This window comes from Panthera leo, chromosome D1 (genome assembly GCF_018350215.1).
Source record: "Panthera leo isolate Ple1 chromosome D1, P.leo_Ple1_pat1.1, whole genome shotgun sequence".
Classification (NCBI taxonomy): Eukaryota; Metazoa; Chordata; class Mammalia; order Carnivora; family Felidae; genus Panthera; species Panthera leo.
In genome coordinates, this window is record NC_056688.1 from 111,873,716 (window position 1) to 111,896,772 (window position 23,057).

Genomic DNA, 23,057 nt, shown 5'->3' on the forward strand with positions numbered 1-23,057 from the left:
TAGAACATCACTTGCTTCGGCTGTATTTCTTACGACTCAGCCCCGTGTCTCCAAAGCAGGGCTGTGGCTTGGAAAATTCATCTGTAGTTCCCGTCACTGAAGACCCAATGAGTCTCTACCTGGCCAAGAAAGTGGCTCATTACGACTCAGCAGTGCAGAAAGGCCATATCCGGCAAATTTTTGTATAAATGGTGCTTTGATGCATGAGTAACACCTAAAGTATTCCACCCACCCGGAATCAAAACGGTAAAGGAATCTGGCTTATGTCCCCTCCAGGGTTATTTTGGGCACAGACAGGCCAGAGGAAGCTTGTGCCTTTGTTGGCTAATGTGACATGAGGTCACCGTGCTTGGGTCTGAGCGTGGCCGTCAAAGTAGCCTAGGTGTGGCGGGGATTTAACCCCAGAGCCCCGAGGGACTCGGCCAGTGGCCGGGACCCCTGGGGACTTCTCCACCTCCTTTCCTCCCTCCCCTGGAGGGCAGCACCACCGGCTGCAGCCTCAGCCACGAGGCTCTGCCCTGGCAGGCGTGTGCGCTCCCCCGCAAGGATGCCGAGGTCCCCTCGGCCAGGCCCGCACCACCGCCCCCTGACACGGCGAGAGAGGCGAACAGCGTTTCCTGGGGATTCCAGAGGAATCTCGGAGATTCTCGGCCTCTGCCCGCTTGGTGCCGTGTGCGAAGCAGGAGGCGTGTGTCCCCCTAGAGGAGCCGCCTGCCCGCCCCACCGCACCCATCCACTCCAAAGAACAGACCTTCCCGTTCCTTGTCTTTATTTTGGCTGCAGGTGATGAAGGGCGCGGCACAGGGTTTAAAACCAGCAGAAAAAGGCTTTTTGTCTGGCTGGCCTTGTTTATGCCAACGCGGAGGAGGGCCGGGCGGCAGGCCTGGCCCTCCGTGCCCCCCCCCCACCCCCAGGCCAGGTCGCCGTGGCCCCGGGCGGCCTCTATCAGCAGGAAGGCAAGGGTGGGACGTCCCACCCCCTCTCACACCTGCCACCCAGCAGGGGCCTTCAGCAGAGAGGAGGTTCAGCCAGGGGCGCACGCAGCCGTCTGGGCTTGGTTGCCCCCGTGATACTAACGACGGGCACCACCGTTCCGGGGCCTTCCTGTGCTTTCCCGTTGAATCCTCTCGACAGCCGACTGCGGTGGCAGCCTCATTCCCAGCACCCCCCTCCCCCGATACGGGTGGGGAAACTGAGGCCCAAGGAGTTCGAGTAACCTGCCCCAGGCCGCACAGATTACAAACGCTAGAGCCTAGGCCCAAAGGCAGAGCCGGCTGGCTCGGGGGGCGGGGGGGGCCTCGCTGCCCAGCGCCTGCGTGTGCCGTCCCCCCGCCCCCCGCCCGCCACGCACGCGCTCGCTCCCCCAGGTGCCCCGAGGCAGCAGCCTTGCTCCGATTCGTCTTTGCATCTCCGGTGCCTCGTACGTGCCTGGCACACACATCGTATTCACGCTGTTTTCACAGCTGCTGAGGGTAACTGAGAAGTGAGCCAGAAGGCCCCCCGCGCCGGGCAGAGGAGGGTCGACGGGAGCCTTCCAGCGGGTATTGATTAAACACCGACTGCTGTGGGCCAGGCACGGTTCTGCACATGAGTCCGTGTGCAGCCAGAAGCAAAACACGCAAAGCATCCTCCAGTTCAGCCCCTGGGAATGAGCACCCCTGCCTGGTGTCTATTCGTAGCTCGGTGCCTCGTCCAGGCCGGCAGGGAGGAGAAAGTTCAGGGCAGGCCAGAGCTGGGAGGGCCTTACTCCGGCCCCTCTCCTCATCTTCCAGAAGGAGAAACTGAGTCAGGGGCTGGATGGCCTGGCCAGGGGCACAGAGGGCGGGAACAGTCAAAGGAGGACCCGGGAGCAGGAGGCGAGAGCCGGGCACGGCACGGGCTCTCCAGACAGAGACCGGGACCCCGTCCCCGCTCTGCTGTGTGGCCCAGAGCAAGTACCGTTCCTTCTCTGGACTCCTTCCTCCATCCGTGGATGCGGGAGTCTCGTCGTCCCCAAAGCCGGTCTGGGCCAGACGACGCTCTTGCAGCTTCCCGCTCACGCGGCCGATGGCCTTCGAGTATCGTATCTCCGCGTGAGCAGGCGTCCGGCCCGCGCGGGCAGAGGCCCTGCGCGTCCTGGCCCGGGGACTCGCAGGCTGTTCCCTCTCTTGCAGCATGGAGATGTGTGACCAGAGACACAACATCACCATGTGCCCGCTGTGCGACAAGACCTGCAGCTACTGGAAGATGAGCTCGGCGTGCGCCACGGCCCGGGCCAGCCACCTCTTCGACAACCCCGCCACCGTGTTCTTCTCCGTCTTCATGGCCCTCTGGGGTAAGCAGAGAGCCGCCGCCCGGCTCTGTGGGGCAGGGGCACTCTGGACGGGCCCCTCCATTTCCTTCCTTCTCCTTGAGATCATCGGACGTGGGAGGGAGAGTCGGGGGAGGTTACGCCCCGTGTCGGGCTGTGTCCCAGAGGCAGACTGGTTCTCCCGACCCAGCCGCCGGCCCCTTGTGCAAAGCTGGGGAAGGTGCTCTGCTCTTAGAAGCAGCCCTCTCGCCCGGGACCGGGATCACTGGCCCGGGAAGGCAGGTGCCTCAGAACCCGGAGTGCCAGGGGGTGCTGGGAAGGCTGACGGGCCCAGGCCCTGGGGCACGTCGCTCGCGAGATCCTCCAAGCCTCCCTGCAGGGTCCGCGTGCCCACCTAACAGGGAAGGACGCCAGGGCCTGGAGACGGTGGGTGCGGCTCTCCCAAGATCACTGAGCTCCCGAGCGTCCAAGGCGTGGATCTGTCCTGTTTCCAGAGCCTGTGCCCGCTGGACTCCGGTGCCATCCGAGTCCAGGGCACTCAGCTCCTCCTCCGGGATGCTTCGTGGCGGTTGGGCGCATTCGGGCAGGTGGTTTTGGATCAGCAGACTGGCCCGTTCGCTTCTCTGTGGCCCTGTGTTACAGCTTTGCCAGCGGAGGATCGGGATTGGAGATTGGGATTCGGGCCCTGGGCGGCAGCGTGCTGACCTGTCCCCCGGGTGCCGGGGCCCCGGTCCTCGCCTCCGGGGGCTCCCATCTAGTAGGGGATGGAGCTGGGCACAGGAGCTACGGGTCCAGAGGCCTGGAGGAGGAAGTCAGGACAGACTTCCCGGAAGAGGTGTGAGCCCCTCGAGCTGGGTTCTCGAGACGTTGAGGGCAGAGATGCTGAGCACCTGCGGTGCGGGGACTCGGCGTAGAGACAGGGGGGCCTGGGGACAGCCCGGCCGGTGCCTCCCGGAGCCTCACGTTGCTGCTGAAGGGCCCCCTCCGGGGCTCCGCACACTCGGTATCGTCCCCGTGCACGGTGGGCAGGCGAGGGGCAGGGATGGGCTGAGAAGCTGCTTATTTGGCACGTGGGGACAGAGGCTGCCGCCGGCCAGCCAGGCGTGCGGTTTTTACCCGTCAGTGTGACCTAGATCCGCGAGGATCGGTCAGCGGAGAATCCGGTGCAGGCCGTTCATTGCTAAGCGGAATGGGTCGTCGCAGACGCACCGGAGCCCTCCATTCGGGAGGATTCTTCGGAATCTCGGAATCCTCGAAGGCGGGACCTGTGCTTCCCCACTCGGCAGCTGCCCCGGGGGTGCCGGAAGCCCGGGGAGGTCTGTCGCGGCAGGAGAGAAGGGACGACAGGCGGAGCCAGCCTCCGCGGCAGAGCAGAGCCGATGCCCAGGCTGCACGTTGCCGAAATCCTCACCGAGCCTGAACCCGCCCCTGCACGGCCCGGCAGCCTCCTCCCCTGCCCACGAGAGTCTGTTCAAACCCAAGGTGGGGTTTGAGAGAATCCTCGGCGAGGTCCGGGAGCGCCGGGTGTCCGGGGGCGGGGAGGCGAGGGGGGCAGGCTGAGAGGCGTCTCGGGGGAGGCCCGGGAGCAGAAGGCTGGGCATCGGGCCCGGTCCCTCTGGTACATTTCTGCGTTTGCTGGAAACGGGGTCGGGGCGACTGGAGTGGCCGCCAGCTGTGGGATGGGTCCCGGTGAGGATGTGAGCTGGACCGTCTCCCCTTAGATGCTGTGTAGACCCCCCACCCGCCCTCGAATCTAGAGAGCCGCTTGGTGGCCTTAGCAGGAGCCCCTGTCCAGGGGCCTCCCTCCCCGAGGCCTCGTGCCTCATGCCCCGGGCCCGACGCTGCAGCCCCCACCTCTGCCCGCTTGGTCAGGGGGTGGTTCCCAGCAAGCACCCTCCACGTGGGCCCCTGGCTCTACTCACCCGTTCGGGGTGCCCAGGCCGGCACCCCCCGGTGGTCCGTAGGGTGACCCGTGAGCAGTGCCGAGCTCCTGAGCTGCTCGGAGGTGGCTCAGTGCCCCTCTGACTGTCGGCCCATGCTGCCCAGCGGGCATTTAAAACCCCCCTCGGGACTCGGACTCCAGCCCCACCTCTTCCCCTCCTCGCCCCGGAAGCCACGTGGCAAGGGTCAGAGGCACTGGCTGCGGAGCCTCGGCCGATGCTGAGCGCGTAGCTGAGCCAGTGGGGGTCCTGCCGCTGGCCTCGCACCCGCTGGGGATGCTTACCACGCGGGGCAGTGTGAGAAGTAGAGAAGATGTGTTGTGACGGTGCCTGGCCGAGGGGGGCTGCCCGTGTTCGGGGAAGCCTGGGAGGCAAAACCGATGTGTCCGCTGCCCTTGGAAGGTTACAATCGAGGAGTCAAGTGGGAGCAGCATGTGCAAAGGCCCTGTGGCGGGCGTGCGGGGCCGGGTGAAGGAGTCTGCCGGGGGCAGGGAGCAAGCGGGAAGGGTCCAGGAGGATCCCAGAAGCCCAGCCGGGGCCCGTGTTCTCACGGGGACGGATCAGAAGCCAGTACCGTCGGCCTGCTGTGCCAAAGGTGTGCCTGTGTCCCATTCTGGAGTCCCAGCAGCAGATATCGGGACGGCTTGGAAAAAAGTGAAGGGAGGACCAACCCAGCTGCAGTGGGGACAGCGTGTGGTTACGCTCGTCACCACAGCGAGCTCCACGGCAGGTGCTTGGGCCAATGGTGAGAAGCCGGCTTATCCTGAGGGAGGCACAGCACGGCCGAGCAGGGAGGGAGCCTGCAGGAAGGGTCAGCAGCCGTCAGGAGACTGTGTCGCCTCCCTCCCCAGCCCCGGGCTGCTGCCGGTGCTGTCCCACCCAACCCACTTCCCTCGAGGGGTGCTCTAAGAGGAGCCCAGCCCCCAGACTCCAGGTGACTCTGCAGAGAAAGGACTCGGGCCTTTGTCTCCTCTCTCATGCGGGCCGTTCCCGGCGGTTGAGGAGAAGCCGGCAGGCGTGGCTGGGCCGGTTTCTTGTGACGCACGAGCCGTACGGTTAGAGCGTCTCCCCCTCTACTCGTGACAAGGCCTATGAGGGCGTCGGCCTCCTGGGTTTTGCCTGTCCCGGGTGTGGCCTCTGGATGGGGAGCGAGCAGGCCCCCCGGGTTCCCGGAGCACGGACATCCTCTGAGGCCAGCCGCGAACACGCCTGCTTCTGCGAGCCTTTCGGAACAGATCGTGGAACAGATCGTAATTTATAGGTGGCGGCGTTTCTCCTCGGCAAAGCAGCACTTTGTGTCCGTTTTCTCCCTGCCCAGTGAGAGACCGGTCCCAGGCAGGGGGCGGGAGCAGAGGTCCCGGGCGCTCGGTGCAGAAATGAACCGTCTTGAGCCGTAACGCCCGTGTTTCCGGCCGAGAGGCGTCGGTACCAGGTGTTCAGAGACGGGCTCCTGCCCAAAGCTCCCCGAGGGCTCCGTTGGCTTCCTGCCATCACAGGCGTCGTCTTATGCGTACCAGCGCCTCCACGGCCGCCCGCGGGAGCACGTGCCAACGTGCCAACGTGCATGGGTCGCTGCACTTCTCTCCCGGGCAGTCACCCCAGAGCGGACACAGGCCGCGCCCGAGTCTGGGAAGGGTGGGCCAGCCAACGCCCGGCGGTCAGACTCGTCCCTCGCTCGCTGGGCACCTGCGGCCCGTGCACACTCGGGCGACAGAGCGTATCCGGGACTGTCCATCCCCCCTGGCTCCCGGGAGCCCCCGCCCAGGCCCAGCCCGGCCCTGCTTCCCGAGCGGCAGCGGCCCTGGGCTCGTCTGTCCCGCATGCTTGAGCCGAGGGTCTCGGCCTGAAACGGCCTCCCCGTGGTTCTCACGCTGGGCTCCCTCCAGACCTCAGCGCTGGGCCGCTCCCCCCCCCCCCGCCCCCCACCACCCCCCACCTCTCTGGTCTGGTCCCAGGAAGCCCCAGACGGAGCCTGGGACACCTGCTGGCTGGGCGCACGGCCTCCCGGGCCTGCTGCGAGCTGGGAAGATGCCCCTGGCAGGTGCATCTGGCAGTGCCCCCCCCCCCCCCCCCCCCCCCGGTGGAGCAGAGCTTGCACAGGCTTGACGCTTGGGTCCCATCCCACACTCAGCCGGGTCGGCCCTGCACCGGGCTGGTCGCATACAGTCGAGCGGTTAACGGCACCACTTCCCGGGCCAGACCCGGGTTTGGGTCTCCCCGCTCAGTCACCCACCAGCTGTGTGACCTCAGGCAAGTTGCTTCTGCTCTCTGGGCCCCAGGCTCCCCATCCGTAAAATGGAGATCATGATGCAAGCCACCCTGGGGGTCGCTGGGAACGTTGGGTGCGTCATTCCTGGTGGCACCGTCGGGCCCGTGCCTGCTGCTGGCTGTCGCGTTGTGTCAGCTGTTACGTTGGCTCAGGGAACACTTGGTTTTTGAAACTGTGCACACAGCCCGGACCCTGGCAGGCTGGAGCTCCAGTGTGATCCCTCACCCCGTGCTTGGGGGCCTCTGTCAAACACGTCACTTTACCCCGTTCGGGGGAGACCTGCTCTCCACCAGGCACCGTGCAAGCAGCTTAGCTGCTGTGCTCAGTAATGCCCCCAGTGGCCGTAGCAGGTAGGCGGCTTGATGACCCCATTTGACAGATGAGCACACTGAGGCCGCTGTCCCAGGCTTTCTGGCGAACCAGAAAGAAGAGGCAGGTGCAGAACCTGAGCCCTCGCCTCCTGGTTCTCCAGCCCCCTCCTGGGCCCCTGCCCCCTCCTCCCTCTGCCTGCACTGTGAACCCTCTCCCACCGACACGCGTGCTCCACACGGGCCTTCCTCATTCCCGATGGCGTTGCCCCAGATTTGCTCTCACCTGGACAGCTTCCCCATCTGCCCCCAAATATGCCTCCCTCCCCTCAGAACCTGCCCCGAGGGCTGACTGTGTGCCAGACCCCGGGAGAGGGCCCTGCTGTGGGTGACCTCAGTGCCGTCCCAACAGCCCTGGAGCAGGGCGGGGGAAGGGGTCGGTGGTTACTCTCTGATGGGGACGCTGCAGCGCAGAGAGGGTGTGATTGGCCCCATCAGCTGGCCGGCCCTGCGGGGATCTCGTCAAATTCTGCCACCTGCTCGGGGAGGCCAGCCTGCTCCACTCACGCTTCTTTGAGCACCTACTAGGTGCGGGGCAGTGCCACTTTGTAGCCCCAGAGGTGTCGGCCGGCCCTTGATAGACAAACGTATGCGTCCACCCCGCGCCCCCCAAGATGTACGGAAAGGAACAAATCTGTGTTCCTGCTGGCTGCCCCCTCCCCCCCCCCCACACCTTCCCCAGCTTCATTTCCACCACAGAGAAGCGACAACGTGCCCGTCTGTCAAGTGCAACTTCAGCATACACACTCCCATTTGGGGGAAGAAATAACAAAAAGGCCACACCACTCCCATGGAGCACTTACTTTAGGAGAAAAGGAGCTTATTGTGAATTGAGACAGAAGCCACAGGAAAGAGCCGGGGCGGGGGGGCGGGGGGGGGTGGGGAGGGCTGGGGCGCGGGAGGTGCGGTCCAGCCCCCGCTGGCACAGGGAGGCAGAAGGAGACGCCCCCTCGGCCCTGCCTCTGCACAGTCGCCGTCACGCGTAACTGGCCGAGACCGCGGGGTTCGTTTTCTTTAAATCCCTCGTTCAGCCGTTCGTCCGTTTCCCTCTAGGGGATCGTTTTCCCACCGGTGCGTCTTCTTTGTTGTGTCCTTTCTTCTGTCCTCCGGCTGCTGACGTTTCTGCTGGCACAATGGCAGAGCCACCAGACCGGCCACCGCCCGTAGCGGGAGCCGGGCCGTGTCCCCTCCCGCTGCTCTAACTTCACGTCCACTCCGCGGTGGGGTCCGCGTGCCCCTGCGCTGACCCGCCGGGCCCAGAGGCGTCAGCTCCCTGCCGCCTGGGATTTGTGACATTTCAAAGCCTCCGATAAGGTGTCCCACAAAGCAGCTCGGAGCCCCGCTTAGCTACTTGCTGGGATCAATTTTCTGGAATTACGGCATAATGATGGGGTTTTAACTGCTCGTCAGTTCCGTGCAGAACAAAGCAGGTTGTTTGATTTGAGCCCCGGCTGCAAGAAGGCTCAGAAAGGTGGCCCTGACCTTAATGAAATGGGGGAGATGTGATTGACGTCCCTCCGGGGGCTGGGCTGGGCCCGGTGAAGCCCCCCAAGCCAGCAGGGAGGGGGTGTCGGGAGAGCTGTACGGCCAGTGGCCGCTCGCGAGTTAACCCTTGTTCAGGGCGACCAAATACGGTGCCTGGTGACTCAGTGAGGAAACGAAGGGCTGGGGGCCTTCGCGCCCGAGCCCAGTCCCCCGCTGAGCGGTCACGGGCGTTTTCAAGGTCCATCTGCCGGACCCGCAGCTCTCAGGGGGGCACGCCTCTGGTCCCCACGCGGAGGAGCTCTTGTGGGTGGCATTTCAAGGAGGACGCACCCCTGGGCTGACGCGGAGCCCTGTCTGCCCCCAGGGCCCCGGGGACTGACACCCCAGGGATGGGCTGGGGAGCAGGTGGCAAAGGTTTGGGAGGACAGACGGACGGGTCGGTGCTTCCAGACCCTCGCCTGCCTGCGTACGGGAGGCCTGCTGGGCTTGTTCAGAATGCAGATTCCGTGGTGCCCTGGAATCTGAGTTTTAACAAGCTCCCCTTCTGCCTCCCCACCCTACCCCCGCCCCCCCGCCCTTGGCAACCACCCATCCGCCTTCTGTCTCTACGGGTTTACCAGTAAATACTCCGGTTGTTTCCTGTAAGTGAAACCATACCGTATGTGGCCGTTTATCCTACCCAGACCCGGTGGCGATCCTTCCACGAGAGCCGGGTCCTAGGAACGATCCTCAGGGGGGTCGTGAGGCCCCCAGAGTAGGCTCTGTGATCGAGCCCCCGGTGTAGACGGGGGGGAGGGGGTGCCGCAGGGGGCAGGGGCGGGGCGGTCAGGTGCCCAGGCTCACACGTGGATTTGATCCAGGGTGGCTCCCGGGTCCCGTGCTCACCTGCTGCCTCCGGGCTCCCCTACAAGCATGTGTTTGTCGACCATTGTGTCACAAAGACAAATGTTTGAAGAAAGAAGAATTACAGCTCGAGCGCCCGCTTCCGTCCTGGCCTGACTCCCTCTTCGGCGTCTGTCTTGGTGCTCTGCTGTCCTCCGGGCTCTGGATTTCGGGGACCTGGGCTTGTCTCTTGGGCCCGCTGGCCGTGGTGGTGAGGCCACGTGGCCATCCTTTTGTGCCCTGACCACGTTCAGCACACGGCTTGCCCTCAGATGGGGGGGGGAGGCCGCCACCCCGACCCGGCCCATCTTGGCATCTGTTCTGGGTCCGGTTTCCTGCCCCTTATGAACCAGTCACCGGATGGCTCAGAGCCTCAGTTGGGGCGCCCGTAAAGACGGGTGTGTTATCCCCGCGTGGAGGCCTTGAGGCTGGGGTGGGAAGAGACCCCTTATCGGAGGGGTGCAGACACTGGCGGGGCTCACATCACGTCTGTGCGACGTGACCCCCTTGTCACGCTGGCAAGAACCTCGCGGGAAGCAAGGGAACCTCGCGAGAGCCACTGCTGTCCGCGTGGTCGGGGTGGGGGCGGGGCTCAGAGCACAGCTGGGAGGGACAGAAGGACGGGCACTCGCCTGTGGGCCCAGTCGCTCACAGTGTCCCTTGAGCTGAGACCCCGGGACTGCCCCCGGGCGCAGCGTGAGCCTTCACATCCCCTGCTGCCGGCCAGGCCTGAAGTCTGCAATGACTCTACCCCTTGGCTCCAAAGCCGGAGCGGCAGCCTCAGTGCCAGGGTCCAGCAGCGGGGCCTGGTGGGGTCTGTGGCCAAGTGGAGAAGGTGCCCCCAACCTTTGACGAACGACGGTCTCCCCACAGCTCCAGCCTCCTGGTGCCAATGCTTCCGAGGTTTAAAGAAGCAGGAAATTTATTATTTTATATAAAATGTTTTTATTTCTTACACATAACCGAAGCCACATGAGGCTGGTCTGTACACCAAACCCACTCCTGGCCACCGGGTTCCAGTCTTGGTCCTTGACCCAGATACCTCTGGGAGAGGGTCCTAGTGTCTGTCCTAAGGTGTCACAGCACTTGCGCAGCTCAGTCGGTCGAGCGGCCGACTCTCGATCTCAGCTCAGGTCATGATATCACAGCTGACATCAAGGATCCTGCTTGGAATTCTCTCTCCCCGTCTCTCTCTGCCCTTCCCACTCGCTCGCTCGCTCTCTCCAAATAAATAAGGAAACATTAAAAAAAAAAAATGATCGGGGGCGCCTGGGTGGCTCCGTCGGTGAAGCGTCCGAATTCGGCTCAGGTCAGGATCTCGTGGCTCGTGGGTTCAAGCCCCGCATGGGGCTCTGTGCTGGAGCCTGGAGCCTGCTTCAGATTCCGTGTCTCCCCCTCTCTCTGCCCCTCCCCTGCTCTCACTCTCTCTTCTCAAAAATAAACATTTTTAAAAAATTAAAAAAAAAAAAGATTTCAGGCACAAATTCTAAGCAAGAGTGCCCGGGATCAAATACCAGGTGACCTTGGGCAAAGTCGTTAAACTCTCTGTGCCTTTGTTTCCTCATCCATAAAACGACAGTACAAGTTTGGCCAATTACCAGACTTCTTTTCGCTGTGATTATTATTCCCTTTAAAGACGAGCAAGTGTCCGTACAGAGGGCCGGTCAGGTAGAGCGGATTAAGTGTAGATGCTGGGGCCAAACAGGATCGGGTTCAAATCCCAGCCCTGCTGTTGTCCCGCAGTTGACCTTGGGCATGGCATTCAACCTCCTGCGTCTCTGTGGTCGTTGGTAAATCCGCGGATAGAAATCCTTCCTACTGCGTGGCGTGGGTTGCGAGGGTCGGGCTAACCCGCCAGTGACTTCCGAGCACAGGGCGCAGTAGAGGGGAGTCCTCCTGAGCCCGTGGTGGTGTTACCACACGGGCAGGTGGGGCCCCAGAGGCGGAGATGGGGAGGGCCAGCCCGGGGACGGGGCGGGTGAACAGGCCCACCCTCGTTCCCACGCTCGCTCGGCCTGAGCACTGAGAGGAGGGGTTGCCACAGGCCGGCGGGAAGGACAGAAGAGTGAGGTGCCTTCCAGAATGGGCGTCGGGTGGAGAAACCCCCTCGTGTCTTCCTTCCTGGGAGATAGTGCGGCCTCAGCCTGGCCCGCCCGGCCCAGCTTTCTCCCAGCGGCCACGGCCACGGCCACGGCCACGCTGCTCAGCATGTGGTTGCTGGATGCACCTCGGTAGCCCGCGGGGCCGTCTCTGCAGCTCCCTCGCTTTCCCGTGCCCCGTATCGCCAACGGGAAGGCCCTGGAGATCAGAAGGCGGGCCGAGGGAGGGATGGGTACTTCTGCCCGCATCCCCTGCTTCCCCGGGGCATCTCCGGCAGAGGCTTTGCCGGCTCCGTGGCTCTGACACCCGTGGGAAGGCCCCCCCCCCCACACTGTGACGCTGGCCGCTCGGGGGTGGCCCAGCGGGGCTCTGACAACACAGCCTCTCGTCCCCCCTCCCTGACCTGCCCGGCCAGCGGCCTCCTGTTGCTGAGTTCCGGCCGCTCACCTCCGCCCTTGTCTCCTGGGCTCTCCCGCTGGCTGGGCGGCCGGCTCCCACGATGAAATCACCCCCATTTGAAAGACCTGGAGAGGTTCCTGGTTCCTGGCTGGGCCCGGCTGGTTTAGCAGCTCATACCAAAAGCACACCCACTGTGCACAGACATGTGCAAACTCAGAGGCCCTGTCCTGACGCCTCCTTAATGCAGAGGGGGGTACTTCTGGACGGAGGGGGGCGCTTGTGGACAGAGGGGGGTGCTTCTAGATGAATGAAAGCCCTCTGAACCTGAAGCTGATTCAGACTCAGACCCCCTCCTTGCCTGTCCCGAGGCCGCCTCCCTTCCTGGTGACGGAGCTCACTGCTGGGCTCGCCCAGAGGTTCACAGCGGCACGGCTCACTTTATTTCCATCTTGACCCCGCCGCTTACCAGACAAGCCATTTAAGTTCCTCTGGGCCTCAGTTTCCTCCTCTGGAAACCCAGAGAAGGAACAGCACCTCCTTCCTCTGATGACTGTGGGAGGGTTTGGGGTTTTCTTGTTTCTTGGGGGGTTTTTTAAAGTTCATTTATGTATTTTGAGAGAGGGGAGAGAGCGTGTCCAAGTCGGGGAGGCACAGAGAGAGAGACAGAGAGAGAGAGAGAGAGAGAGAGAGAGAGAATCCCAAGCAGGCTCTGCACCATTAGTGAGGAGCCCAATGTGGGGCTCGAACTCATCAGCCATGAGATCATGACCTGAGCCAAAGTCGGACATTTGAGCCACCCAGGCACCCCCGGGAGGTTTAAATAAGGTCACTACTTCCTGTGACAGGTCTCAAGACCGTGCCGGGCACCCGCGAGCTCAGAGCTCGGATTGACGTGATGACCGCCCTTATCAGCCCTCCAGCCCTCAGCCTCCACTGACTGTCGTTCGGGGAGGAGGGTCGTTGATAACAGATGATTCTCCACTGTTGTGCGCTAAGAGCCATTCGTTCATTCACCGAGCGCCACTCCGCGGAAGGGCCCCCGTCCCGGGATAGGGATCATATGGAAGGTGGTGTGGACACCGTGAGCAAGAGAGGTCCCAAGAGGAGTTGGGTTTTCTCTGACACTGAGGGGGATGATCAGGGGCTTCCTGGAGGAGGCAGCGTTTGAACTGTGTCTAGTCTGTTGGGATTACAGCTAAGAGTGCAGCTCAGCAGTCGGACTGTCTACGCGGCCTTGAAGCTGGAGTGGGTGACCTTGGCCCACGCTGCGCCCTTTGTGACCTCAAGACACCCACCTGTGACCCGGGGTCCTCAGGATTGACAGAGCAGGATGTTAGGAGCACAGGCTCTGGGACCAGCCTGCCTGGCCCCTCCCTGGCTGGCTGAGTAACCTTGGCCGGGACTTGATTTCCTGTGCCTCGGGTTTTCCATCTGTAAAATGGGAGAGTGAGCGTCCCTGTCCTGTGGGGTCTGAGGGAAGGCAGAACAGGTGAACTCGCGTGAAGGTCTCGGTCCAGAATGTCGTCGCCCTCGCTGGCCGGATGGTGCAGAGGACGAGAGTGCCCTTGTGTCGTCGATGACTCTGCCTTCCCTCCCTGCCTGCAGCCGCCACCTTCATGGAGCACTGGAAGCGGAAACAGATGCGGCTCAATTACCGCTGGGACCTCACCGGCTTCGAGGAAGAGGAGGTGAGCGGGTTTGTCCCTGCGATCCCCACGCCGCACCCCTGCCCCCAGCCGGTCGCCTCCTGGGGACTCACAGGGGAGCCTGAGATCGCGGGGTCTGCTCGAGTCTGCGATCTCGAAGCTCCCGTGGACGTGCTCAGGCTCCCCGCACTGACCCCGTCGCGTCTGGGCGGCCTGGAGGGCCTGGGAGGGCCGGCCATCCTCTTTGCCTGCAGTCGGGCCTGGCTGGGGAGACCCCTGCCCCAAAGCCCCTGGCCACTGCCCCACCCCGGATCAGTAGCTCCGGCCAGAATTCCCTGGGGGCGGTGGGAGGGACTAAAGAGGAAAGAGGCCCCCACACGCGGCTGCATCACAGGACGGAGCTTCATCGTGTGGCCCCACGACCGCGACTTCCTTTTATAGAACACGTTCTTGGTTTTTAGTTTTTATGGGTTTTGTTAATGTTTTTATTTTATTTTATTTTATTTTGAGAGAGACAGAGTGCAAGCAGGGGAGGGGCAGGGAGAGGGGGAGACACAGAATCCGAAGCAGGCTCCCGGCTCTGAGCCGTCAGCACAGAGCCCGATGCGGGGCTCGAACCCGTGAACCACGAGATCATGACCTGAGCGGAAGTCGGACCCTTAACCGACTGAGCCCCGCGGGCGCCCCTATGTTATTTTATCTTTAAAGTAAACTCTGCCCGCAGCATGGGGCTCGAGCTCACGACCCCAAGTTCAAGAGTCACGTGCTCTTCTGACTGAGGCAACCAGGCGGCCCTACGCGCTTTTTTTTTTTTTTTTAAAGAAGCCTGTCCTGCACTTTCACTGTGACCGGGAAATCCCTTCCACTGATTTTGCTAACATCCCTCTTGTGTTTTTCCACACACCGCGCTCCCTCCTGGGACTGAAGGGCCCGCCGCTGGTCAGCCAGGGAGGCCGGTGCCAACTCTGTGCTGACTGTGCCGTCGGTAGACAAGGGGGAGAGAGAACCACAGCGGCTTAGAGAGGCAAGATCGCCCTCTCGGGCCGGGCTACTGGGTCCCGTCCCGATGCGGCACTGCCCTCGCCATGTGACCTGGGGCGAGTCTCTGTGCCTCAGTGTCCTCGCCTCGCAAATACAGATTGAGGAATAGTCCTCACTCGGTGGGGTTTGAGGGGGTCTTGAAGGCTCAGCGGATCTGGAGCAGGGCCCAGCCACGGGAAAGGCCCCAGAACCGGGCCCCCAGCTAGCCACCACCGGCGGGCGGTTCTTTAGGGGTGCTGCCCCACATGGGACCCAGCACGCTGCCCCCACGGCCCGGCCATCCACCTGGACGTCCGCCGGGCAAGCTGCCTTCCTTGTAACTTTCTATAGAAATACTCGAGTAGCACAGAAAGCGGTCTTCTTCTTCTTTAAGAAGATTTAGAATGACGTGCCTGTGGTTGAAGGAGAGTGGGGTCCGGGGTGAGGGGCAGCCCCCTTTGTTCTACCCCTCGGGGACGTTGGACACGGGTCCCCAGCCCGAATGAGTTCCCCGGAGTGAACCTCCCGCCCCCCACAGCCGGCCGGGAGCTGGTCACTGGTGGGAAGGCAGTTCCTCTGTGGGGGTCTGAGCCCCGGGCCGGCAGCCGGCACAGTTGGCTGGCCCGCATGCCCTTACCCCCGGTCTCCGACATCCGGCCCTCGGGGGCCCCCAAAACCCCACGAGCTTCAGGAGCCACCCGGGCGGCTACGGCCGGTCCCACCCCCACGCCCGCCTCGCCCACTGTGCGTACCTGCCTCCTTCCTAGTTCTTGAGAAAACGATCTCGAGAGGACGCAGCCTATCTTAAAAAAACAGCACAAAGTAACGTGATCTTTTTGTCTTTGTTTTTACGTCCTGGTGCCCCGAAGGAGGCCGTCAAGGTTTGGATTTTTTGTCACTCCACTGTCTGCCCGTGGCCTGTCTTCCTGGGAGAGGGACCTTCTCGCACACTGACGCGTCTGTGCTGCGCAGCTCCCGGCTTCCACCGTGGGCAGGGGTCTCTGCTTCCTCCCCCTCCTCCGGGCCTCTCTTAACCCTCGTTCTTCCTTCCAGCACCCCCTTCGCTGACCTGCTCTGGGCTCGCCTGAGGCCCGGCGCCTCTCGTCTGCCCGCACTCGCTGATGCTCACTGCCGTCTCTTCCGACCCCCACGGCTCCTGCCAGAACCATCTCGGGGGCCAGTTCGTGGCTGGGTGCTCGCAACGGGAACGTGGGTTGGGGGGGTGGTGGCCTGGGCGGGCCGCAGCCTCGCACACACGACCTGCCTCCCGGACGCGGACGCCAGGGGGCCGGGGTTCCCAGCGAGGGGGAGAGTCCTGGGTGGGGACAGGGCAGCAGCCAGCTACGAACTGCCCCCACGGGGCGCCCGAGGCCAAGGGCTGAGTTTGTCTTGTGGGCTCGTGCCGAGGCTCTCAAACTGACAGTTAACGAGGCCCCGCGTGGATTTGGTTTTCTTCCACAGGACCATCCCAGAGCCGAATATGAAGCCAGAGTTTTGGAGAAGTCACTTAGGAAAGAATCCAAAAGCAAAGAGGTACGGCGGCCACTGCCCAGGTGGCTTTCCTAGTAATAAAACACTGTGTGCCCGTCGGCGGTGGAGACCAGGGCCCGGACCCCAGACAGGGGCCAGAGAGTAAATATCTTAGGCTCTGCAGACCTCGGTCACAACCACTCAGTTCTTCTGTTCGTAGGTGAACAGCAGCCATAGACAAGAGGTAGACAAGTGAGCCAGTGAAACCTCATCTGTAAAAACAAGCAAGGGGCCAGGTTTGGCCTACAGGCTGAAGTTTTCCGAACTCTGCTGGGGGTCCCCCTCCTTGATCTATCCTAGGGGCATCTCAGACCTCAGCCGACACGTCCACACCCGGAGCCAGGGAGCCGTGGAGCTTTTTCACAGGACGCTTGACATCCAGTGTGTCCAGCCCTTGTGTTCCGTGTTGAATGATGCGATAGAAGGGGTTGCCCAGCCAGCACCCTTGAGCACACGGCCAATTCCCTGTTCCCCCCCCAGACGTGGGGGCGAGAGAGAAGTGCTCCACGCTGGTCTCAAGATCACGACCTGTTCGTAATCAGGCACTTTGCTTCTCCCCGAACCTCTCATTCAAATGGGCTGTCTCATGTTTGCAGACTGATTTCTGGCCCACCTCTAGAGGCGTGTGGCTGTTTTCCTAGGAAGGTGTTTTACGTGCCCTGGAACAAGCCCGGAGGGCAGGGCGCTGGCCCCCATCAGCCTCCGCCTGCGGCTGGGGAAGTTTGTGTCTGTCTTGAAGGGTGGGAGGCAGACGCTCCCTGAGCCCCGCGGTCCACACTCACACCCCCCAGCCTCTGGGGCTGCTGAGGCGAACCCCTGGGTTTATCTTCCTACTGAGGCACGCGGACGGGGTTTGCTCGCTCCGAGCGGCCAGAGGTGGCAGTTGGCACGGTCCCCTCTGGGGGATAAAGTGAGCGCACCAGAACCCTGGTCTCGGGCCACAGCTCCCGGAACGTGGCAGAAATCCGGCTTAGTCCTGCTGCACCCAGGAAGGGGGTGCGCGCTCTTGGGGTTCGAGTGGGACTCCAGTTTGCAAATAGCCACACGGGCGTGAGTCGTCACCCCAAATGAGGTCATTGTTTCCGTTAAATCAGAACGAGTGCACAGCCCCCGAGACAGTCCACCCCGTGGCTTCACGGTGGCACCTCTTAGCAATAGGCTCTGTGGCACCCGTGACATCCATTGAGGTCGCGGGACTCAACCAAGCCCCAACAGCGGATCTGGGCAGCCGTGCCAGGGGCGCCTCCCGGACCCTGTCACTCCGCCTCTGGGCTGTGATCGTGAGAACAGCAAAGGTACCTGGTTCCTTCACACAGGGCTCTGATGGCGACCCCAGGGCCCATATGCTCCTGGCGGGCACGCCCCGGATTTTCTCCTCGGTTTCCTTGGGCCCCTAGCGGCTACTTTATGGTTGTAATTGTTCCCCAGCTCTGGCACCAGATTCAGTTACCAGAGAAAAAGAGACCCACCCCTTACTTGGCCTATGAACTTGCACTTCTGGGCGTGGCTTCCCTCGCCGGCGTAAACCGCTCAGAGTAACCTGTCTTTGCATGCCGCGCGCGCCGTGGAGATGACAGTGGCCACGTCCCCAGCGGGCGCTTCAGAGCCTTGCCAGCCTTTCCCCGCTGAGGCCATCGCGAAAGCCCGGTCTCCCGTTCCCAGACCTTTGCCGCCAACTCTTACTGGTTGCAAACGCTCAGAACCCGAATCGGCCTGGCCCCCGCGGCCTCCGAGCCTCGTCACGCTTCACCCCACGGTGCTCTCTTGTTCCCTCCACCCGCCCCCAGAAGCGCCGGCATATTCCAGAGGAGTCAACAAACAAATGGAAGCAGAGGGTTAAGACAGCCATGGCGGGGGTGAAATTGGTACTTTTGTGTTTCGGGGGCAACGCGAGTCTTGACTTGTTTGCCGACGACCAAAGTCCGTTGTGTGTCTCCTCCACGAAGTCTGTTGTGTTCTTTTCTTTAACACTCACGTTCACGCCTCTTTGCCTTCCTTCCACACCCGTCGAGCCGTGCCCATGTGTGTTGAGATGTCACTGCATGGCTCCAGTGGGTCTGCGTGGGGGGGGGGGGAGGGGGGGGAGGGGGCTCCGGCCTTGCCTGGAGCTCGCGAGTCCTGCTTGTCACAGCTGCCTGCCAGCGGTCGTCGCATTTCCATTAACACGCATGCCACCCGGCCCCGGAGCGCACGGCGTCCCGTGCGGCGCCCTCGCCAGCGTCGTCCGACCTGATGCGTGCGTGTCCCCGTCCAGAAACCCGCCCCCGTTCTCGGAACCTCGTGGGTTGGTGACCAGCTGCTGCTACTCACGGGCCCGCCAGACCGGGCCGTCCCTGAGCCAGGGAGCCTTGGGGCCACGAGTCGCCGCGGTTCGCCGATGCTACGCGGCAACCAGCGTTTTTACCTTGGAATGCTAGTTGCCTGTTTCGGCTTGCCCTGCAGAGGGAAAAATAACTATTATGGTCTGGGTGGCAGAGGGCAAGACCTCTTAGATCTTCTCGCCTTCCACGGGAGACTTTGGCCGCAGACGCAGGCTTCTTCTCCCAGACGTGGGCCTAACCGCCTCCTTTAGAAAGGTGTTTGGGTCTGTTACGCCCCGGACGCAGACGAACCACGTTTTTAAACGCTATTTTTTCTGTCACATGACATCGTCTGCTAGGTGGTAAGACCCCAGGCCCCTCCTTGGACGCTAGGCGTCTGCTTTCACGCACCACCCGCAAGCTTTTTTTTTTTTTTTTCGAAGGTGTGCTGAGTATTTCTGTCTGTCCAAGTCGTTCACCCATGCCCCACCGCGCGCGCACAGACTTCTCTCCTCCGCGACGGTTCCCACCAGGTGACCCAACATTGTTTCCTGTTGTAGACAGACAAGGTGAAGCTGACCTGGAGAGATCGGTTCCCAGCCTACGTCACCAACTTGGTCTCCATTGTCTTCATGGTAAGTTCCGGAAGGCTAAGGCGGGAGAGGTCAGGGAGGCCCACGGGGAGAGGTGTGTGCTCGCCCAGACCAGAGCCGGCTATCAACGTGACATTTGCTCCCGTCCCAGGGTGCAGGGTGGGGGGGGGCCCCGAATGATGGGAGGGGACCAGCATTCCGCAGAGACCCCAGGGGACCCATGGGCCCCCGGGTACACGGTCCCCTGCACACGGCTCTCGCTCCCAAAGTGACACGTTCACGCCATTAGTCGTTCAAACCTAAAACTTTACCCATGTGAAGACAAAACTGGGTGGGGTTTTTTGGGGGTTTTTTTAAAGAAAATCATGAAATAAATAATGCACAGCCAGAACAAGAATGAGAACAGTGCTGTTGAAGCAGCTACGCCTTAGCCAGAGCCCTCCCGCCTCCCAGGCAGCCACCTCGCCAAGGGTCCGTCGCTCCAGGCCCATCAACGCTGCCGATTTAAATCAGCCAACGCCCTGGCTCTCTTTGGGGGTTTTCACCCCACATTACTTGGGTCTCATCCCTGGAAGGCCTCAGCCCCCTGCTACCTGCTCTTTGATCCTCCCGAGAGGTCAGGGCCACCTGCGGGCACTGTAAAAAGGACCAGCCCCTTGCCCGGCTTTACATTAGAGTCTCGCACGGCCCCCGGCCCTGTGGGCTGATACCCAGGGGCCTGGGGTTGGCCGCCGTGGACCGGACCGGTGCCGAGTGCGTATCCAGCGGCCTGAGGGCCTTGCGGGGCGTCTCTCACTGAGTCCTGGAAACCTGCCTGGCCTGATACCTCCCCCTCCTGCTGATGAGGACACAGGCCACGGGGCGCGTCCCTCCCCCCAGGCCACCAGGCAGGAGGTGGTAGGCCCAGGTGCCACTCAGGCATCCTGCCCCGGAGCCCCCCTGCTCTGTGTGAACCCAACTGGAGGTGGGGGGCGTGCCTTTGTCCCTCATGGATGAATCAGTCACGGCTCTGTCCCCCGCCCAGGAGCTTCATTCGCCGAGCACACGCTGGTTGAGTGCACCCCCACGTTCCTGGTCCCGGGAAGGCCAGCGTGAACATGTCAGCTAGACCCCCGTGGACCTTTTGACCCAGAGGGGGGATCGCCCGCGGGCAGTGAGACCGTTGTGGGGGCGCACAGCCCCTTGGCGGGGAGAGGGGGACACCCTCCCCACTGAGTCATCCTGCGGGCCAGCCGCCCTGTCCCCACCTCCACGTGCTGCCTGGGGCCGTCTCTGGGGCCAGGGTGGTGCCCTCCCCTGGGTGGGGCCCTTTGGCAGGAGAGAGGGAGTTTCCAAGGAAAGCCCTCATTCCCGGGGCTGGCTGGGGAACGCGGTCAGGGTGTGGCGTGGGCTGCAGAAGCTTCCTGAGCGGGGCGTGGTCACCACCGGGCACCCACAGATGTGTGCAGAGCGAAGTTTAAAATAGGAGCTTTCCTAGATTTCTGATGGCTGCAGCCTTGCTCGGTGTTGGGGGGTGGGGTGGGGGGGGAGGAGCCACAAGCTTTCCAGGCTGTGACCTGAGACACAGAGGACAGCCCCACGCCTCTGCAGCACGGTCCCGGTCCTGGGAGCCACGAGGGATCAGCCTAACTGGGCAGGGCCTGCCCTCCCCACCCTTAACGGGAGGAAGTGACACGGGTCCACACAGAAGGGAACGGAAACTGCACAGAGCCTGGCCCACAGGTGGAGTTGGGCTTGGTCCACAGCCGGGCTCAGCCACCCTCATTCTCAGTGCGCCCCTGGGGTGGGGGGATCCTCAGTGCGTCCTTGGGGTCGGGGTCGGGAGCTGCCTGTGTCCTCCTGCCAGTTCAGGACAGCTGGAGAGTAAAGATGGAATCATCCGTGGGGAGTTAGGGCCTCTGAGGAAAAGCAAGAGGAACCCAGAGCTCCACACGGACTAAAGTCACCATCCCAGCCAGCGCACCCCCCCCCCGCCCCCGCCTCGGTTACCGAACGCCTCCTGCTCAGGGCCACGCTGTGGGCAGAACCTCCTCCCCCCCCAAGTCAGCCTGGCTCGCACACACCAGGCCAGCCCCTGGGGTTCCAACCACCCTGTGCCCTGTTGGGGTCCGTGGGTGGGAAAGGAGGCACGGTGCCCCACGGCAGGTGGCAGAGAGACCCCGTGAATGTCAGGCTGGGTGGACTCACCTGGTGAATCCCGGCTCGAGCTGGGTGACCTGGCCTGCTTCCCTGGCCTCTCCGAACTCAGTGCCTTTTCTCAGAGAACAGAAACCAGCCCCTCATTCATCTGTCCGTGAAGGTTTGCCAGCCTAGAGCCCTGGCATTGAGAGGCTGACAGGAGCCCATGTCTGTGTTGAACCCGAATTGCTGTAGGCTTGGGGCTGGAGCTAGGCGTGTGGGGGTCTGACGGGACCTCCTCCCCCCGCAGATTGCCGTGACCTTCGCCATCGTGCTGGGAGTCATCATCTACAGGATCTCCACCGCAGCCGCCTTAGCCATGAACTCCTCCCCGTCCGTGCGGTCCAACATCCGGGTCACGGTCACGGCCACCGCGGTCATCATCAACCTGGTGGTCATCATCCTCCTGGACGAGGTCTACGGCTGCATAGCCAGGTGGCTCACCAAGATTGGTGAGTGCGCGCCCCAGGCGACCGTGGCCGCCTTCCCGCTGTGGGGCCTTGGGCTGGCCCCTCACCCTCTCTGGGCTTCACTCACGTGAGAGGGGTCACGTGCATCTCACCCCTTCTAGAAGTCCCAAAGACAGAGAAGAGCTTCGAGGAGAGGCTGATCTTCAAGGCTTTCCTGCTGAAGTTCGTGAATTCCTACACCCCCATCTTTTACGTGGCTTTCTTCAAAGGCAGGTAGGGACTTCAGTTACTGAAACTCACGGTCTCTCCCAACACGGTCCTCCCAGTGCAGGAGAGACTCTCCTCCCCATCTCCCTGCAGGCCAGAGGCCAAGGCCCAGGGCAGAGCGGTCAGTGTGGTTCTCACAGCCTAGCCCATGGAGAGGCCTGGCTTCTACAGGGGTGCCAGACAGCAGGGACCCCAGGAAGCAGGGACCCCAGACAGCAGGGACCCAGGGCAGGAGGGACCCCAGACGGGAGGGACCCCAGACAGCAGGGACCCCGGGCAGGAGGGACCCCAGACGGGAGAGACCCCAGACACCAGGGACCCCGGGCAGGAGGGACCCCGCGCAGGAGGGACCCTGGGCAGGAGGGACCCCAGACAGGAGGGACCCCGGGCAACAGGGACCCCAGACAGCAGGGACCCCAGACACCAGTGACCCCGGGCAGGAGGGACCCCAGACAGGAGGGACCCTGGGCAGGAGGGACCCCAGACACCAGGGATCCCAGACAGGAGGGACCCTGGGCAGGAGGGACCCCAGACAGGAGGGACCCCGGGCAGGAGGGACCCCAGACAGCAGGGACCCCGGGCAGGAGGGACCCTGGGCAGGAGGGACCCCAGACAGGAGGGACCCCAGGCAACAGGGACCCGGGGCAGGAGGGACCCCAGATAGGAGGGACCCCGGGAACCAGGGACCCCAGGCAGCAGGGGCCCTCGACAACAGGACCCCAGGCAGCAGAGCCCAGGGCAGTGAGCTCCAGGTGCCCTCACAGGGGGGCGGGATGACTGGAGAGGATTAGGGTTGCAGGAGAAGGTAGGAGAAGGGCAGTCATGGCCAGCTTGCTGTTCCAGCTAGTGGTGTGGCAAACCCTGTGCCGGGACCCTCTGAGACACCCTGGGCTTGGAGGGGCTTGTGGCCCACCCCCCAAGACTCCCCAGCATCCCTCCTGCCAGGAGCTAGCGGGTGTGATCCCAGAACTCCTCCAAAGTCTTCTTCCTCAGCATCGTGTGATTTAGTGGCCACCGTCCCATGCCAGAGCCCAGCCAAGGGGTCCAGGCTCCCCTGAGATCATGCACGACAACGGGGCAGGACCTGAGAGGTCCCCGCCCTGAACGTCCTGCAGGAGGCCGAGAATCTGCCTCAGGGACCTCCCCTCCCCCACCTGACTTGACCTTGGCAGGTGGAACGGTCTGCCCTCCAGCTGCTTCGCCTCAGTTCCCCACCCCCACCCTGCTGCCCGGGGCCGGAGGGGGGGGTGGGGCTTCCCTCTCAGTTTCCCTCTGAAGTTCCGTCTAGTCTCACCCCCGTGGGTTTGGGAGTAATACACAGCACGGTGGTCCTGGCTCAGCCTGGGGGTGTGCTCGGGGGGGGGGGGGGGGGGGGGGGAT

At 63.0% G+C, this 23,057-nt stretch overlaps 1 protein-coding gene across 11 annotated transcripts in view; it reads left to right on the forward strand.

Annotated features, from left to right (window-relative positions):
* ANO1 (anoctamin 1) overlaps window positions 1–23,057 on the forward strand; it is an 83,920-nt gene that overhangs the window by 39,804 nt on the left and 21,059 nt on the right. For 3 of the 11 annotated variants that reach the window (XR_006193864.1, XM_042906301.1, XM_042906293.1), the window contains 8 exons: window positions 2,154–2,314; window positions 13,339–13,421; window positions 15,269–15,280; window positions 15,861–15,932; window positions 17,717–17,794; window positions 18,790–18,864; window positions 21,251–21,452; window positions 21,572–21,683. Coding sequence is in view for 10 of the 11 variants with exons in the window: in XM_042906301.1 (XP_042762235.1) it covers window positions 2,154–2,314; window positions 13,339–13,421; window positions 15,269–15,280; window positions 15,861–15,932; window positions 17,717–17,794; window positions 18,790–18,864; window positions 21,251–21,452; window positions 21,572–21,683 (795 nt within the window). In the remaining variant the exon portion in view is untranslated. The remainder of the gene's footprint in view (window positions 1–2,153; window positions 2,315–13,338; window positions 13,422–15,268; window positions 15,281–15,860; window positions 15,933–17,716; window positions 17,795–18,789; window positions 18,865–21,250; window positions 21,453–21,571; window positions 21,684–23,057) is intronic. The other 8 variants (XM_042906296.1, XM_042906298.1, XM_042906292.1 and 5 more) reach the window with 5 other exon arrangements.